The following is a 16854-nucleotide window of genomic DNA, read 5'->3' as shown; positions in this document are numbered from 1 at the left end:
AGCCTTCTGAGAATCCCTGCCCCAGTGGAGCCAGCTAAGCCACCTACTAAAGCTGTGATATAGTAAATAAATAAAATCTTTTAAAAATAAAAATACAAAATGAAAAGATAAACTTATATCTTGAATAATAATAATAGTATTTAAAGTTTCCCAAATAATTACATATTGTATATTAGCATTTTCTCAACTGTGTTATATTTGCATAGATAAAAGATTAGAAAGAAATTTGCCAGAATGTCAGTTAGCAGGGGTGGTTTTTATGTGGTAGAATTTGGGGAATTTTTAATGTTTTAGAAAATTCAGAAGTGTTTCTAAAATGATTGTTTTTCTTTTATAAAAAAAAAAAACTTAAAAAAATTTTTAAGTAATCTCTACACCCAATGTAGGCTTGAACTCATGACCCCAAGATCAACAGTCACAACTTCTGACTAAGCCAGCCAGGCACCACTATAAATAATTTTTAATAAGAGAAGAGGCATTTAAGAATAGCCTAGTTCTGATGGTGTCTATCTGTGGCTCATTTTATCCCACCATGGGACCTAGGGCAGGCCAGGGGAGCAGGGCAGACACCCTCGCCTCTGCCCAGACTGGCACCCTCTTTGTTTGCCCAACCTGATATGGCCCTGTGGTCTTGGTGCTTTTTCTTTCCATGTTATCTTGGGGCATGATTCCTTTATCTTGGGCAAACTAACTGATGAATGGTGACGCGCGTATGTCAGTGAGAAGTGCATGAATGTAGAAATGGAAGAATGTTAATAAAGAGTCTTACACATAAATAATAGCCATAGCTCATTTGTGTGCCATTGAGCTTCACGGGAGCCATTCTGCATGTTCTTGCAAAATCTCCCCAACCTCCAGTTTACAGATGAGGAAACAGACTCACAAAAGCTCTATGCGTGACCTTGTCTGTGTTCCTATGTGGGCATCTATGAAGTTTGCAGATGTTGTGTCCCCAGTCCATCACCAAGTTCTGCTAAATAGTACCCCCTAAGTAGCTCTCCACTGTCCCCTTCTCACTACCGACACTAGTACCTCCCCAGTCAAGCCCCATAGCAGTGGCCTCCTAACTGATATCCTTCAGACTTTCTGCACCCTCTGATTCTCTCTTTAACAGGCAGAGTGATCTTTTGCAAATTTAAAGCCAAACATGTCAGCTTATCCCATCACTGTTACTTAAGATTTTGCTGTGACTCCCAATGCTCTTAGGATAGGGACAAAAATTCCTTAATGGAATTTTATTTTTTTAATTTTATCATTTTTTAGAAGATTTTATTTATTCATGAGAGACACACACAGAGAGAGGTGGGGGCAGAGACACAGGCAGAGGGAGAAGCAGGCTCCATGCAGGCAGCCCGACGTGGGACTCGATCCGGGTCTCCAGGATCACACCCCGGGCTGAAAGCAGTGCTAAACCGCTGAGCCACCTGGGCTGCCTGATAATTTTTTTCTTCTTTTTATACAATACCTATTGGTAGACCAAGAAACTAGTGTTCTATAAAATATACTTCGGGGCAAATTTCTTTTTTTTAAGATTTTATTTATTTATTTATGAGAGACACATACAGAGAGAGAGAGAGAGAGAGAGAGAGAGAGAGGCAGAGCCATAGGCAAAGGGAGAAGACATAGGACTCAATCCTGGGTCTCCAGGATCACGCCCTGGGCTGAAGGTGGCGCTAAACCACTGAGCCACCCAGGCTGTCCTAATTTTAACCTTAATATGGATCACAGGACCCTGTGTAGATACCTCTGTCCCTTCTGCCTCAGAACTTGTGTTTCCCTCCCTCCTCTCTCTGTTCTAGTCCCATTGACCTTTTAGTCCTTGTATTCGGTGTCTCCCTCCTGCCACAGGGCCTTTGCATTTGCTCTGAGTTCTGCCAGATTCACTTCTGCTGGTCTCTGTGCCTAGTTAACTTCTATTCATCCTTCAGAATTCAAATCAGACTCTTACCACTTGCTAGGTCACATCCTCAGTAGACATTCTTATAGTACCTTTGGCCTTTTTTTTTTTTCAGATCACTGAATGCAATTGTAGCTTTACATTTATCTGATTGGTTGATTAACATTTGTTTATTTTTACACTAGACTATAAGTTCCATGAAGGGAGGAACAGAGTTTCTTTCGATCACCAATCCCCAGGATGGAACATAATGCTTGGCCTACTAGAGGAGCTCATAAAATCTTTGTTATTAAGTGAAAGAGGTAATGAATGAACAAAACCCATTGAGTCTTCTGATCTGGTTCCTTTTCCTGAAAGGACTCCCAAACTCTTCACAAGACAGGAAACAGAAGATGGAGGGAACTATCATAATAATGCCTGCCCATCACAGAGTATAACAGGTCATCAAAATAACAGCTGAGTCTACAGGCTGCATTCTAGAGGCCACCCTACCACCACTCATTTCTACCCTCTTCCAAAGAAGCCCAGGAAGGAAACCACTGCAGAAAAATCTGTCAGCAAGCCTTTGGAAGACAGAGCTTCACCAGGAAGGCAGAGAATGAGGAGACAAAGAAAGGAAGGGAATGGATTTCTACTGAGAAGGGACTCTGTATTTGGATATTATATATATCAACTCATTTAATTCCACCCCCCCCAAAAAAAAACGCTTTGTTGCAGATGAGAAAATGGACTCAAAGAGGTTGTGAAATGTGAAGGTTACATAAAGCCAATACATGGCAAAAAGCTGAGTTTGAACTCAGATCTGTCAGCCTTCCTCCAAAGTCTGGGCTTTTCAGGCTACTTTCATGGCGTGCAGCCCTCAAACACCTCCCCACTCTGTCAACTTAGAGCCCCAAAGCTTTTCATCATTAAAGACTCATCATATTGGAGGTACCTGAGTGGCTCAGTCAGTTAAGCATCTGACTCGGTTTCGGCTCAAGTCATGATCTCATAGCGTGCATACTCTCTCAAATAAATCTTAAAAAGCAAAAGACTCATCTGTTAGTTATTATCTAAAGCTCTCTTTCAGGAGTCAGTGTAGGATGGTTTTGGTCAATATATTGGAAACAAACTCAACATTTTATTTTTTTTTAAAGATTTTACTTATTTATTTGACAGAGTGAGCAAGCGAGCATAAGCAGGGGGAATGGTAGAGGCAGAGGGAACGGGAGAAGCAGGCTCCCCGCTGAGCAGGGAGCCTGATATGGGGCTCGATCTCAGGGTCTTGGGATCATGACCTGAGCTGAAAGCAGATGCTTAACTGACTAAGACACCAGGTCCCCAGAAACTCAACATTTTAAAGGAAACTAATTACTGCAAGACTTAAAAAGAAATATATTAACAAAAATTGGAATGTAGAAAGTAAAAGGGGATGATGAAGTTAATTTCCCATTCCTATTGAGGAGACAAGAGATACTGTTTAGAATGGAGGGGTGACAAATATATGATATTACACAAAGGGATAAATGTTGATCACAGGGGAATTAAAACAGAAGCTGTTGGTGGTGTTGCTTCTGGGGAGTAGAGCTGGGGAGAGGAGAAAAACTTCCATTTTTTGTTCATTTGTCCTTCTGAGCTGTTCATCTTATTAAAAATGACAGTGTTTTTCTGTAACTTTTCTAAAAAGTTTAGAAATTTTTGTTACAGGGTACCTGGGTGGTGCAGTCGAGTACCCTACTCTTGATTTCAGCTTGGATGGTGATCTCAGGGTCCTGGGATTGAGTCCCGCATCAGGCTCCTCACTCAGTGGAGAATCTGCTTGGGGTTCTCTCTCTCCCTCTCCCTCTCCTGCTCATTCTCTCTCTCTCTCAAAATTAATAATCTTTTTAAGATTTTATTTTATCCATGAGAGACACACACATAGAGAGAGGCAGAGACACAGGCAGAGGGAGAAGCAGGCTCCATGCAGGGAGCCTGATGCAAGACTCGATCCCGGGACTCCAGGATGAAGGCAGGCGCTCACCTGCTGAGCCACCCAGGAATCCCCCAAATTAATAAATCTTTAAAAAAGACAGTTTTTGTTATAAAAGACTAAACAAACATACATTTCCTTTACGATGCAAGTACTATATGTTTAGAACTAGTAGTCTTGTCACCTGGGTAAAAGTTAGGTCTGCAGGTTTCCTCAGTATCAGGAAGAAGAGTCAGGGGAGAGTCACGTGACGATCAACATGGCTTCCCAAGCAGTTGCTTCTAGGGAATGGGCCTGGTAGACAAGCTTGATTGATCTACCTTTGCAAGCACAGGACCAGGCTGACAGAGGAGCACCTCTTCCCTCACTTATTCATAAGGCAGCTCACGTTCAGACACACCCAGACACAAGAGGGTACTGATCTCCGATGAGGGCCAAGGATAGCCATTCGTCCAACTATGCCTGGTGACACTCAGGCCCCATCAGTGCCACCCTCAGAGCAGGAACTCCTACCTGCTCAGGACCCTGCTCCGGCAGGATCTATGGACTCCAGTTCCTCTTGACCCAGGTGGATCTAGTCCTAGACTAGATCTGCCATCAGGCTCCCAGGTGAGTGTGACTCCGGTCTTGTTCACAACTGGCCATAGAGCACCAATCAGAGCCTTGCACCCCTCAGAACCCAAGGGTCCCTACTTCCTCCCAAGGCATGGGAGGCTCTTGACCTTTGCTTATCAGAAGTGTTAATCACTTTGGGCTCTAGTAGCTGCAAAAAAAGAGGGCTAGGGCACAGCTCAGGAGTGCCTCTCACTGGCAGCAAAGAGCCAAGAGACTGACATTCCCAGTGCCAGAAAGTCCTATTGATCTTTGACCCTCTGCTCCTCCTCCTTCCTTTCTTCCCTGCTGGCCTCTCCCTCTGTTCTCTGTCTCCTCACTTCCTTGACACCCTTGCTCTGACCGGTGGTGTTTCCCAGATCCTTGCTCACGCCAACCCTTCTTCCATGCTGTCTTCAAGCCCTACTTCTTGCACATCTCCCAGCCCTGATGGGGAGAACCCAATTAAGAAGGTCCAGTGGACTTCTGGGAGGAGGAGGACGTCATCCACAGACTCAGAGTCAAAGTCCCATCTCGACCCCTCTAAAGTGCCCAGGTCCCGGAGACCCAGCCGCCTGACGGTGAAATATGACCGGGGCCAGCTCCAACGCTGGGTGGAGATGGAGCAATGGGTGGATGCCCAGGTTCAGGAGCTCTTCCAGGTGAGTGACAGTGAGGCAGCAAGGGAGAAGGCAGGGTGCCTGGGACAGAGCCTGCTGGGAGACCTCAGGAGGAGCTGGAGGGCCAATGTGAGATGCTCCCATGGAGAGAAAGCTTCTCCTAACAGGTGAAGATAGATTTGCAGTCCCAAAATCTGCCTCCCTCTGGTCTGGGCTCTGCCTCTAATGCTCTTCAAAATCTGGGCCAGGTCTTTTTAACATTCCCGAGACTTAGTTTCCTAATCTATAAAATGAACCTATCAATGCCTGTCATATCTCTTTTGTGGGATTTTTTTTTTGAAGTTCAAATGAGATAGAAGAGCTATTTTTATTTATTTTATGTCTTACTCTCATCCTCAACACACATACATGTCGAGAGCTACATTGTCAAATACTATCGTTATCAGCCATGTGTAGCTATTTACCTTCCAATTAATAAAACAATAAGTTCAGTCCCTTGGTGACACTGGCCACGTTTCAAATGCCGATAGTCCCATGTGGCGAGTGGCTGCCATATTGTCAGCATGTATATAGAGTATTTCCTTCCCTTCAGAATGGACAGCTCTGGACTAGAATGAGCCCTTGGCCCTGGCTCTGACTGACTCCTCTCACCTCCCCCTGAGAAAAGGACGGGTCTCTGCCCTTTGTCACGAGAAATGGCACCTTTTTCCTCAGATAACTAAAGATCGGGATCCTAAAATAGTAACAACTGCTGTTTCTACAATGGGAATAACATTCTGGGGGGAGCCTGGGTGGCTCAGTCAGGTAAGTGTCTGCCTTGGGCTCAGGTCATGATCTCAGCCTCCTGGGATTGAGTCCTGCATTGAGCTTCCTGCTCAGCAGGGAACATGCTTCTCCCTCTCCTCCCTGCTCATCGTGTTCTAACTAGGTATCTCTGTGACTATCTCTCTCTCTCTCTCAAATAAATAAAATCTTTAAAAAAAGAGAGAGAGAGGGCAGCCCTGGTGGTGCAGCGGTTTGGCGCTGCCTGCAGCCTGGGGTGTGATCCTGGAGACCCAGGATCGAGTCCCACATCGGGCTCCCTGCGTGGAGCCTGCTTCTCCCTCTGCCTGTGTCTCTGCCCCTCTCTCTCTCTGTGTCTATGAATAAATAAATAAAATCTTAAAAGAGAGAGAGAGAGAGAGAATAACATTCTGAACACTTAGTTCTGTGTTAGGCATGGTGCCTAGCACTTGACATGCATTACGCATTCGGCTGTCCCCCCCACTCCCTTAGATGGATATGTTTTACCATGGAGGAAATGGAAGCTTGAGATGTTGAGTAACAAGCCCAAGGTCACACAACCAGGAGACCGGGAGCTGGGGCTCTGCCTGCGGAACCTGGGCATTTAGGTAAACAGCTTAGTGGGTCTCCACCCCTGAGGTACTTCAGAAAAAGCCTGATGACCTGACTGCACCCCAACTGACTAAATAAATCTATTAAGGTGGGGCCTAGACATTTGTCTTTCTTTATAATCTCCACAGTTAATTCTAGCATGTGGCTGGCTGAGAACACTGCGCCAAGCCAGAGACCAGGAGTCCTCCTTGTCTACATACCGTGGGTCCTTCTTTCGCCTCCTTCCTGACTCCATTCCTATCTTTTCTTTTCGGGGACAGTGGGGGAGCTTGTCACATTTCCAGGTAAGGGCTGTGTCGGTGGCCCTGCTGTTGGGGGTGGAGAAGAATGATGCATGTGTCCCGGACTGTCTTGTGAAGCTCACTGGGTCATGTGTTAGTTTGGTCCAGGTGTCGACCATGTCCTCTGCCGTGTCCTGGGCTCACTTGTGCAGGATAGGTAGGGAGATGCTCTTGAGCTGGGCGCAGGAGAGGCATGCTTTTTTGACTTGCTTCTGCTCTGCCTCCACTGCCAGCACCCTCCCTCTCCGGATCAGTCTCAGTTTCAGACTGTTGGGCACTTGCATAAAAAGTCTCATATTTCAGACACCTCAGAGCAAACTTTCTAGGCATCATAGAAAGACACTAGGCAAAGCACCAGGTTTTGCAAGATCAACACCGGGCGGGGGGAGAGCAATATAATAAAGAGCTCATCCTGTTGGAAAACAGGATATGTGGGAGGACCACTCCCAGGCAATGACGGAAATAAAATACCTGGCCTGTGGTTGCCATGGCAATTGTCCAAAGGTGCCAGGCAGCAGTTCCTCTCCCAATCCCTGCTCTTTTCAGCAGGAAGCAGCCAAGTGGTGGGGGAAGCCCCAGGTGGCTGGTCATCTTGGGAGAGATTGAGGCAACAGTGTCTCCAGGCTTAGCCTGACCCAGTTTTACCTTCATAGAGCCTGTCTCCACCCAGCAGGCTCTCCCCAACATACCCACCTTGGATAGCAGTGCTGGCAATGGTTGCAGGGATGCATTGATACGTGTTCAGTTCGATTTGATGGAATCCAACCTTACTTTGTTGGAGGGCCCCACCTCTTCTCACTGGATGTGCAACCTTCTCTGAGGTCTTCAGAGGAACCGAGTCTGGGTTCAACAAAACAAACAGACTTGGGGCCTTAGAATTCCTATTGTCCAAAGGTGGAGTGTGGATTTGGCTCTGAGCAAGGATAAAAACACTAATGAGTTTTTGCCAAGGGCACCAATCACTGTACAGGATATTGTCGACCACTCTGGAGTTTTGAAAACATTCCTTTCCTATAGATTCTATGATAGCATCTTTTCCTGGTAGCAGCTGGCATTTTGATGTAGCCCTTCTGATGTGATGACATCTTAAGAAACAATCTATTAGACTTCCAATTTTATTTTTAAAAATATTTTATTATTTATTCATGAGAGACACACACAGAGAGAGAGAGAGAGAGAGAGAGGCAGAGACACAGGCAGAGGGAGAAGCAGGCTCCATGCAAGGAGCCTGATGTGGGACTCCATCCCGGGTCTCCAGGATCAGGCCCTGGACTGAAGGCGGCGCTAAACCGCTGAGCCACCCGGACTGCCCCAGACATCCAACTTTAAAAAAGTATGGTTAACGAACACATGAAACAGACACTTGTTAGCTCCTCCCTGAGCCTTGCTCCATTGCTGGTTCTCAAGGCAGAGAGTTCAGGAGGAAGGGGACTGAGTATAGAGTGAAGGTTAGAAAGCAGTCAAATCAGGCAGCATCTGGCAGGAAACCGCTATATGAAATATTGAGTCACAATTTTACACTTGTTCATTTCAGCAGGAGTCATTTGATATATCCACTCATTTTCTGAGAATTCAAAAAATACTTGAGGGAAAGAATATCTGGTTTATAAAAAAAAATAAAATCTGGCTTATGATATCAGCTCATAGTCTCAACTTCAGACTGTAGCTGCAATCTCTCAGTAATATGCATACCTTTACATGTGGATAATATCATAAGTGATGTGAAAAGGTTTTTTGGGGGGCCAGACTAGTACTTTTTATTTTTGTTTTTTTTTTTAGAGGTTTTATTTATTTATTCATGAGAGACACAGAGAAAAAGGCAGAAACACAGGCAGAGGGAGAAGCAGGCTCGCTGCAAGGAGACCAACATGGGACTTGATCCCAAGACCCCAGGATCACGACCTGAGCCAAAGGCAGACGCTCAACCACTGAGCTACCCAGGAGCCCTCAAATTAGTACTTTTTTAGAGGTAGAATTCTAGTAATTAGAATGCAGCTTTACTATTCAGCCCCCTGCTCCACCTTCTGAGATTCCAATTGCATATATGTTAGACCACTTGATATCATACCACAGGTCATCAAAGCTCTGTTCACTTCTTCCTCTCCCTTGCCTGCCCCCTGTGAAGGTTTTTTTCTCTCTGTGTTTCATTTTGACTAGTTTCTGTCACTGTATCTTTAAGTTCAACTGATCTATTTTTGGCAACATCCAAATATGCTGTTAACTTATCTAGTAAATTTTTCATTAAAAATATTGTATCTTTTGAGGCGCCTGGTTGACTCAGTCAGTAGAGCATGTGATTCTTGATCTCTGGGTTGTGAGTTCGAGCCCCACGTTGGGTATAGAGATTACTTAAAAATAAAATCTTTTAAAAATATATATTGCATTTTTAAAAAAGATTTTATTTAATTATTTGAGAAAGAGACAGAGAGAGAGAGGCAGAGAGAATATAAGCAGAAGAGAGGCAGAGGGGGAAGCAGACTCCCCCTGCCAGGCAGGGAGCCCCATGTGGGACTCAATCACAGGACTCTGAGGTCATGCTCTGAGCAAAAGGCAGATGCTTAACCGACTGAGCCACCCAGGTGCCCCTATATTGCATTTTCATCTCTAGATGCTCCATTTGTTTTTTTCCCCATATATTTCATTTTTCTCATTACTGTGTTCATGTTTTCCTCATCTGTTGATTCCACCATCTCTGTCATTTCTGGGTCTGCTTCTATTAACTGATTTTTCTTCTCTTTATAGGTCACATTTCCTGATTCTGGTATGACTAGTGATTTTTGTTTGGATACTGGACATTTTATGAATTTTATCTTACTGGGTAACTGGATTTTTTTTCTTCCTTAAAGCATTGGGCCTTGTTCTAATAGGCAGTTTAGTTACTTGTGGCTCAGTTTGATCCTTCTGAAGCTTGTTTTTAAGTTATGCTGAGTCTAGAGTAGCCTTTCATCTAGAGAATAATTTAACCGCCAGTAAAGTATGGCCCTTCTGAGGTCTCTACTGAATTCCTGCATGATAAACGATGACTGTCCACTCTGGGCGAGGGGAACTTGATATTCCTCCCAGTCCTGTGTGAGGTCTGTTCATCTCTGGGCCCTTGGGGCCTCACAGTACCTGGCCTTGTGAAGCTTTACCCTATGAATGTGCATCTTGTGTTCGGCAAAGACCCAACAGAACCCTTATGCAGATTTCTGGAGGTCTCTTTCTTCATGACTGCCTCCTTTCCACAACTGTGCCTAACAACTTCCAACCACCTCAACCCTGAACTCTGATGTCTGTCATATCAATATAGTGAGACCACTGTGCTCTGCTTGGGAACTCCCTCTGCTCTGTGGTCTGGAAATTGTCTCTAGGAGGAAATTCAGGGCAATTACAGAGTTTACCTCTTCTGTTTCCTTTCTCTCCCAGGTAGTCCTGAGCCACCTGTTGTCTAATGACTGTTAATATATTTTTGTTTAGTTTTCTAGTCCCTTATGGTAGGAGAATAAATACAGACCCTGTTACTCCATCATTTCCAGAAATATAAATATCTGGTTAACTCTTACTTAGCCTTCAGGTCTCAGATTAGAGGTCATTTCCTCCAGGAAGCCTTCCTGCACCCCAGGTTTGGTTAGGTTCCCTTTCCATGTGTTCTCAAAATATCTTATCAGAGTGCTTATCATTCTGTGTCATAATGGCCATTTCATTTGTCTGTATCCTTCAGGAGACAATAAGCTTTGCAAGGGCAAAATTATGTCTGTCTGTCTTGCTGTTATGGCCCTAGCACTTATCACAACACTTGGTGTATAGCATGCACTCCATTAAAAGAATGAAAACTGAACCAGATGAGCTAGAAACTAAGGAAGCAAAAAGGAAAGTCTAGAGCTTAGGGTGAAAGAGCTAACTTAGAACTCTAGCATTATTTATTTTAAAAAGGTATGGAAGAACCAAAACTGTTAACAGTGATTACCTGTTGGCAGTTGGAGGAATGAGAGGGCAGGTGAGGCTTCTTTTTTCTTTCCTTTTTCGTTTTAAAGATATTTATTTATTTATTTATTTATTTATTTATTTATTTATTTATTTATGAGAGAGAGAGAGAGAGAGCATGAGCAGGGGGAAGGAGCAGAGGGAGAGGGAGAAGCAGACTCCCCGCTGAGTAGGGAGCCCGATTCAACTCAGGGCTCCATCCTAGGACCCTGAGATCATGACCTGAGCCACAGGCAGATGCTTAAGTGATTGAGTCACCTAGGCACTCCTTTCTTTCCTTTTTTTAAAAAGAAAACACCAACATTATTGAGGTATAACTGACAGAAAATAAAATTTGAAGTGTATATTGGGATGCACTTTGCCAGGTGTAACTGCTACCCCAATTATGATATGGAACATTTCCGTTGTCTAAAAAGTTCCTCCAAATAACCTTTAGACAAATTATACTTGTTACTTATTGTATCTGTTTCTATTATGTTTCTTCCACTTGCCTCTAACTTGTGGACTCTTGGAGGACAGGATCTTTCTTTTGTTCACTGAAATTCCCAAGTTCATGGTACCACATTAATAGCAGTAACTGAACACATATTTGTTGAGTAAATAGTTTTTAAAGGATTAAATAATCAAAAGGAAAAAGTGAAATTATCAAACCTCTAGAGAATGTAAAGGTGAATATCAAATATTTATTCAAATGAGTATGAGAAGAACTTACCAAGTATTAAAGGAAGAAGGAGAAGGAAAAGAAGAATAGCAGCAGCAGCAGCAAAATCCAACCTGGAAAAGACTATTAGTTACATTAAACTATATAAACACAGATATTTCCCCAACTCCTTTGTCACACATGAATGGTATTTCCATGGGTGGCTCAGTTGGTTAAGTGACAGACCCTTGATTTCAGCTCAGGTCAAATGATCTTACGGTTGTGAGATTGAGCCCTGTGTCCAGGCTCTGTGGTCAGCAGGGAGTCTGCTTGAGATTCTCTCTCCCTCTCCCTGCCCCTCCCACCACTTGTGCTCTAAACAAACAAACAAACAAACAAACAAACAAATATTTAGGGTGCCTGGGTATCTCAGTCTGTTAAGTGTCTGCTTCAGCTCAGATTCATGATCCTTGAGTCTTGGGATCAAGCTCTGCATCAGGCTTCCTGCTCAGTGGTGAGTCTGCTTCTCCCACTGCTCCCCTTCTGCTCATGCTATCTCTGTCTCTCTCTTTCTCAAATACATTTTAAAAATATTAAAAAAATAAAAATTAAAAAAATAAAAGTTTAAAAAAATCTTCATTTTTAAAAGATTTATTTATTTATTATTTATTTATTTATTCATGAGAGACACACAGAGAGAGGTAGAGACAAAGGCAGAGGGCGAAGCAGGTTTCCATAGGGAACCCCATGCAGAACTTGATCCTGGATCCCACAATCATGCCCTGAGCCAAAGGCAGATGCTCAACCACTGAGCCACCCAGGCGTCCCAAGACAGCAGCTCTTGAAGCATATTCTGGTGACCCTGGTGTTCCCAAGACCCTTTCAGAGGGCTTACAGTTATTTTCATAATAATAATACTGAGATGTCAATTGCCTTTTTCACTATGTTGACATTTGCACTGATAATACAAAAACAGTGGTGGCCCGTAGTGAGAAAGTGGCAATGGGGGCACCTGGTTGGCTCAGTTGGAGGAGTATGCAAGATCTTGGGGTTGTGAGTTTAAGCCCCATGCTGGATGTAGAGATTAAATAATAAACTTAAAGGAAAGGAAGAAAGTGGCACCATCCTGTACTAGTGTTACAGGAACTTTTATTCCCTTCGTGACTGTGGTCTTGGTCAGAGCACCTTGAAAAATGAAGAGGCCCCAAAGATACAGATGCAATGAAATGCTGGGACACCTGCACCCCAATGTTTATAGCAGCAATGTCCACAATAGCCAAACTGTGGAAGGAGCCTCAGTGTCCATCAAAAGACGAATGGATAAAGAAGATGTAGTTTATGTATACAAGGGAATATTACTCAGCCATTAGAAATGACAAATACCCACCATTTGCTTCAACGTGGATGGAACTGGAGGGTATTACGCTGAGTGAAGTAAGTCAATCGGAGAAGGACAAACATTATATGGTCTCATTCATTTGGGGAATATAAATAATAGTGAAAGGGAATATAAGGAAAGGGAGAAGAAATATGTGGGAAATATCAGAAAGGGAGACAGAACATAAAGACTCCTAACTCTGGGAAACGAACTAGGGGTGGTGGAAGGGGAGGAGGGCGAGGGGTGGGGGTGAATGGGTGAGGGGCACTGAGGGGGGCACTTGATGGGATGAGCACTGGGTGTTATTCTGTATGTTGGCAAATTGAACACCAATAAAAAATAAATTATAAAAAATTAAATTAAATTAAATTAAAAATAGGAAAAAAAGAAAAATGAAGAGGTAAGCCAGACAAAGCGTGATGGGCAGGAAGGCAAAGTTTATTGAGCAATAGTACAAAGCTTCCAAAGAGAGTGGGGACCCGAGAGGATTGCCATTTTGGCATTCAAATCTAGGGGTTTTTATAAGCTATTTTGCAGAACTATAATGAGCATCCTGAGTGTGGGCCCCCTGTGGATTGTCTCCGAAGATGTGCCAATCAGGGCTTTGATTGTGTACCTGTATACCTATCAGGTTATTGTTCATGTGTTAATGGTCTTCTGGGCTGACATTTGGAGACCGTCTCAACTTGTGATAGTGACAAGTTGAGGTTTATGGTTGTTTCATTTCAGGCAGTTTCGCAAAAGTCACTTCTGCAGAGGGTGCTAGATGGGATGCTGTTGTGGTCTCATCTAAGCTGTAAATCAGAATTCTAGTGCAGTTTTGTCTTAGCTATCCCAGCTAAGACAGCTGTTTTCTTGTTGGGGATCCTGGCCCTGACTACCTAATTGTCCAACTAACTCCTAACACAAGTCGTTACCACCGTGCCACTTTCACTTAAGAAAGTCCTTGATGAAGCAGTCAACCACTAAGTTAATTAAAACTTGGTGAATTGAATTGACACCTTTGAATTCACCTTTTTAATAGACTTAATTTTTAGAGCAGTTTAGGTTCACAGGAAGACTGAGCAGAAAGTAGAGTTCCCATGTTCCCTCCCCCGCCACACATGTGCACAGCCTCCCCCGCTATCAACATCCCCCACTAGAGCAGTACCCTTTACAATCAGTGAACCTACACTGATCCATCATTAGCTCCCAAAGTTCATAGTTTGCTTTTGGTTCACTCTTGGTGTTGGACAAATGGTTTGGACAAATGTGTAATGACATGTATCTACCATGATAGTATTTACAGAGTATTTTCTCTGCCCTAAACATCCTCTGTGCTCCACCTATTCATCCCACTTTCCCTGTTAATCCCACTGATCTTTTTACTGTCTTCATGGTTTTGCAGAACAGAATGTGGTATAGTTGGAATCATACAGAATGTATGGCCAATTTCAGATTGGCTTCTTTCACTTATTCTAGGTGTTTACAGTTCATTTAGATCTTTTCATGGCTTGACAGCTCATTTCTTTTAGTGCTGAGTAATACTCCATTGTCTGGATGTGCCACAGTTGATTTATCCATTTACCTATTGAAGGACAGATTGCTTCCTTTCAAGTTTTGGTAATTACGAATAAAGCTGGTATAAACATTTTTATGCAGGTTTTTGTGTGGTTATGTTTCAAATTCACTTGGGTAAATATTAAGGATCTTGATCACTGGATCATATAGTATAAGTGTGTTTAGTTCTGTAAGAAACAGCCAAAATGCTTCCAAAGTGGCTATACTATTTGACATTCTCACCAGCAATGAATGAAGGTTCCTGCTGTTCCACATCCTCACCAGCATTCGGATTTGGATTTTTTGCCAATCTAATAGGTATGTGGTGTATCTCATTGTTGTCTTAATTTGCAATTTCCTAATCACATATGACGTTTAACATCTCTTATGCTATTTGCTATCTGCATATCTTCTTTGGTAAGAGATCTGCTCAGATCTTTGGCCCATTTTTTTTATTGGGTTGTTTCCTTTTTATTGTTGAATTTCAAGACTTGTCTATTTTGGACAATAGTCCTTTATCAGGTACATCCTTTGCAAATATTTTCTCCCAGTCTGTGGCTTGTCTTCTCATTTTCCTGAGCTCCTTTCATTTTTAATTATAAATTCTATTGTTTCAATTATTTCACTGACTATAATAACTTTTGAAGATAGCCTTATTGAAATGATTCACAATGCCATACAATTTCACCCACTTACAATGCACACTTCCTAAAGTTTTAATTATCGTTGGGATTATACAACCATAACTTAATTTTCAGACATTTTATCACCGCAGAAAAAACCCTGTACCAACTAGCAGTCACACCTCATTCCTTACCACTACCACTCCCAGCCCTAGGCAACCACGAATGTACTTTGTGTCTCCATGGATTTACCTATTCTGGACATTTCATACAAATTGAATCATGTAATATGTGGCCTTTTGTAACTGGCTTCTTTCACTAACAATGTTTTCAAGGTACATCCATGTTGTAGCATGAGTCAATGCTTTGTTCCTTTTATTGCTGAGTAATATTGTATGGCTACATCATATTTTATTTATCCATTCATCAGTTGATGGAGATATGTGTTGTTTTCACCTTTTGGCTGTTGTGAATAATGCTATGGGCATTCATGTGCAAAGGTTTGTGTTTCCATTTCTCTTGAGAGTAGACCTAGGAGTGGGATTGCTGGGGCAGATGAGAACTTTTTATTTTTTTAAGATTTTATTTATTTATTCATGAGAGACACACAGAGAGGAGCAGAGACATAGGCAGAGGGAAAAGCAGGCTCCATGTGAGGTGCCTGATGTGGGACTCAATCCCAGGACCCTGGGATCACAACCTGGGCCAAAGACAGATGCTCAATCACTGAGCCACCCAGATCCCAGATGAGAACTCTATATTTAACATTTTAAAGAACTGCCAGACTGTTTTCCAAAACAGCTGTACTATTTTATATATTTACCTACAATATGCATAACTTTTGAAATTAAACACTCTTTTTAAAGAACTCTAGCCTTGTTTCAGATAGGAGATAGTAGGTCCTAAGTGTTAAATGGAAGAATGAACAGGTGGTTTGAGGAGGATGAGGAGATGGACTGAACATGAGAAGCAGGGTAGGAAATGGGGGAGCAGTGACTTTTACTCCAGCACCAGCTGGCAAGGCCTCTCTGAGCCCCATGTGATTCCCAAACAGGATCAACCAACTCCTGAGCCTGAGATCGACCTGGAGGCTCTCATGGAACTATCCACAGAGGAACAGAAGACTCACTTGGAGGTAGAATGTAGGGCTGGGCTTAGAGTGGGAGGAACCCAGGAACCCAAGTTTTGCCTCCTTGAGTGGCATGGGGAGAACCAATTCAGAAGGGAGGACTCCTGGGAGGTTGCATAGAGGCTGCATAGAGGCTTGTGGGAGACTGCTTTGGCTCAGGAACCCACTCTTTGCTCTCTTCCACCCAGGCTGTTCTCCAAAACTGTCCCCGCCCTACAGAGGTAAGGGATGCCCTGCTGCTCTGGGGGTAAGAAGGGCCTAGGGGGTTGGCAGCTAATGGAAAGGAATATTTGAGAGGAAGTCTTGGCTCTAGGTTCTTCCCCTTTTCTCCAGCTCTAGAGACATGGGGTCGAGGGGAGATTAGGGAGGGCAGTGTGGTGGGTGGGTGTGACCCCATGCCTTGATCTCACCTCTGTTTCTCTCTCAGCCTTTTATCTCTGAGCTGCTCAGTGAACTCAAGAAACTCCGGAGACTCAGTCGGCCTCAGAAATAAGCCTTATGAGACTACTGTCAGCAGCCTCAGCACTGCCAGGCCTGCCCTGAACCTCTGAATCCTGGGCTGAGAGGGCAATGGCCCTTTGGGACACTGACAAGGAACATGGAAGATGAGGAGGGACATTTGGACACCCCTAGTATATGTGCAGTTACAGCTGGGCTTTCTGGAAGCCATTCATGGCTGCTGCCCAGTACTTTCCTTGGCAGCTAAGTGGATAAAGCCTTTGGGAGTGCCAGATGAATGGAGTGTGGAGCATATCTGTCCTGAGGGATGGGCAGTGGGGGGATGGGGGTGGGGTGGGCAGGTAAAGTGATATACCAGAGGGTCAGCATCCTGAGCCACCAGGCTCTG

The 16854-nt window shown here is 43.6% G+C and overlaps 1 protein-coding gene across 2 annotated transcripts; it reads left to right on the top strand.

Moving 5' to 3' along the window:
* The first annotated feature begins 4639 nt into the window (after positions 1–4639).
* PPP1R14D (protein phosphatase 1 regulatory inhibitor subunit 14D) lies at positions 4640–16653 on the top strand. 2 transcript variants are annotated; one of them, XM_055316652.1, is made up of 4 exons: positions 4640–5101; positions 15933–16013; positions 16196–16228; positions 16435–16653. In XM_055316652.1, the coding sequence occupies exons 1-4, from the start codon at positions 4847–4849 to the stop codon at positions 16498–16500; spliced, it is 435 nt and encodes a 144-aa protein (XP_055172627.1). In that variant the 5' UTR covers positions 4640–4846; the 3' UTR covers positions 16501–16653. The 2 variants fall into 2 exon arrangements, with proteins under 2 accessions (XP_055172627.1, XP_055172628.1); XM_055316653.1 differs by lacking the exon at positions 16196–16228.
* The last annotated feature ends 201 nt before the right edge of the window (positions 16654–16854 follow it).

This window comes from Nyctereutes procyonoides, unplaced genomic scaffold (assembly GCF_905146905.1).
Source record: "Nyctereutes procyonoides isolate TBG_1078 unplaced genomic scaffold, NYPRO_anot_genome, whole genome shotgun sequence".
NCBI classification, from domain to species: domain Eukaryota; kingdom Metazoa; phylum Chordata; class Mammalia; order Carnivora; family Canidae; genus Nyctereutes; species Nyctereutes procyonoides.
The sequence above is the reverse complement of the archived record's forward strand: the minus strand, read 5'-3'. Positions and strand labels throughout refer to the sequence as shown.

Coding starts and splice junctions, on each gene's coding strand:
- PPP1R14D (XM_055316652.1), top strand. CDS start 4,847: ATGCTGTCTTCAAGCCCTACTTCTTGCACATCTCCCAGCCCTGATGGG. Junction 16,014..16,195: donor AACAGAAGACTCACTTGGAG/GTAGAATGTAGG, acceptor TCTTCCACCCAG/GCTGTTCTCCAAAACTGTCC. Junction 16,229..16,434: donor ACTGTCCCCGCCCTACAGAG/GTAAGGGATGCC, acceptor TTTCTCTCTCAG/CCTTTTATCTCTGAGCTGCT.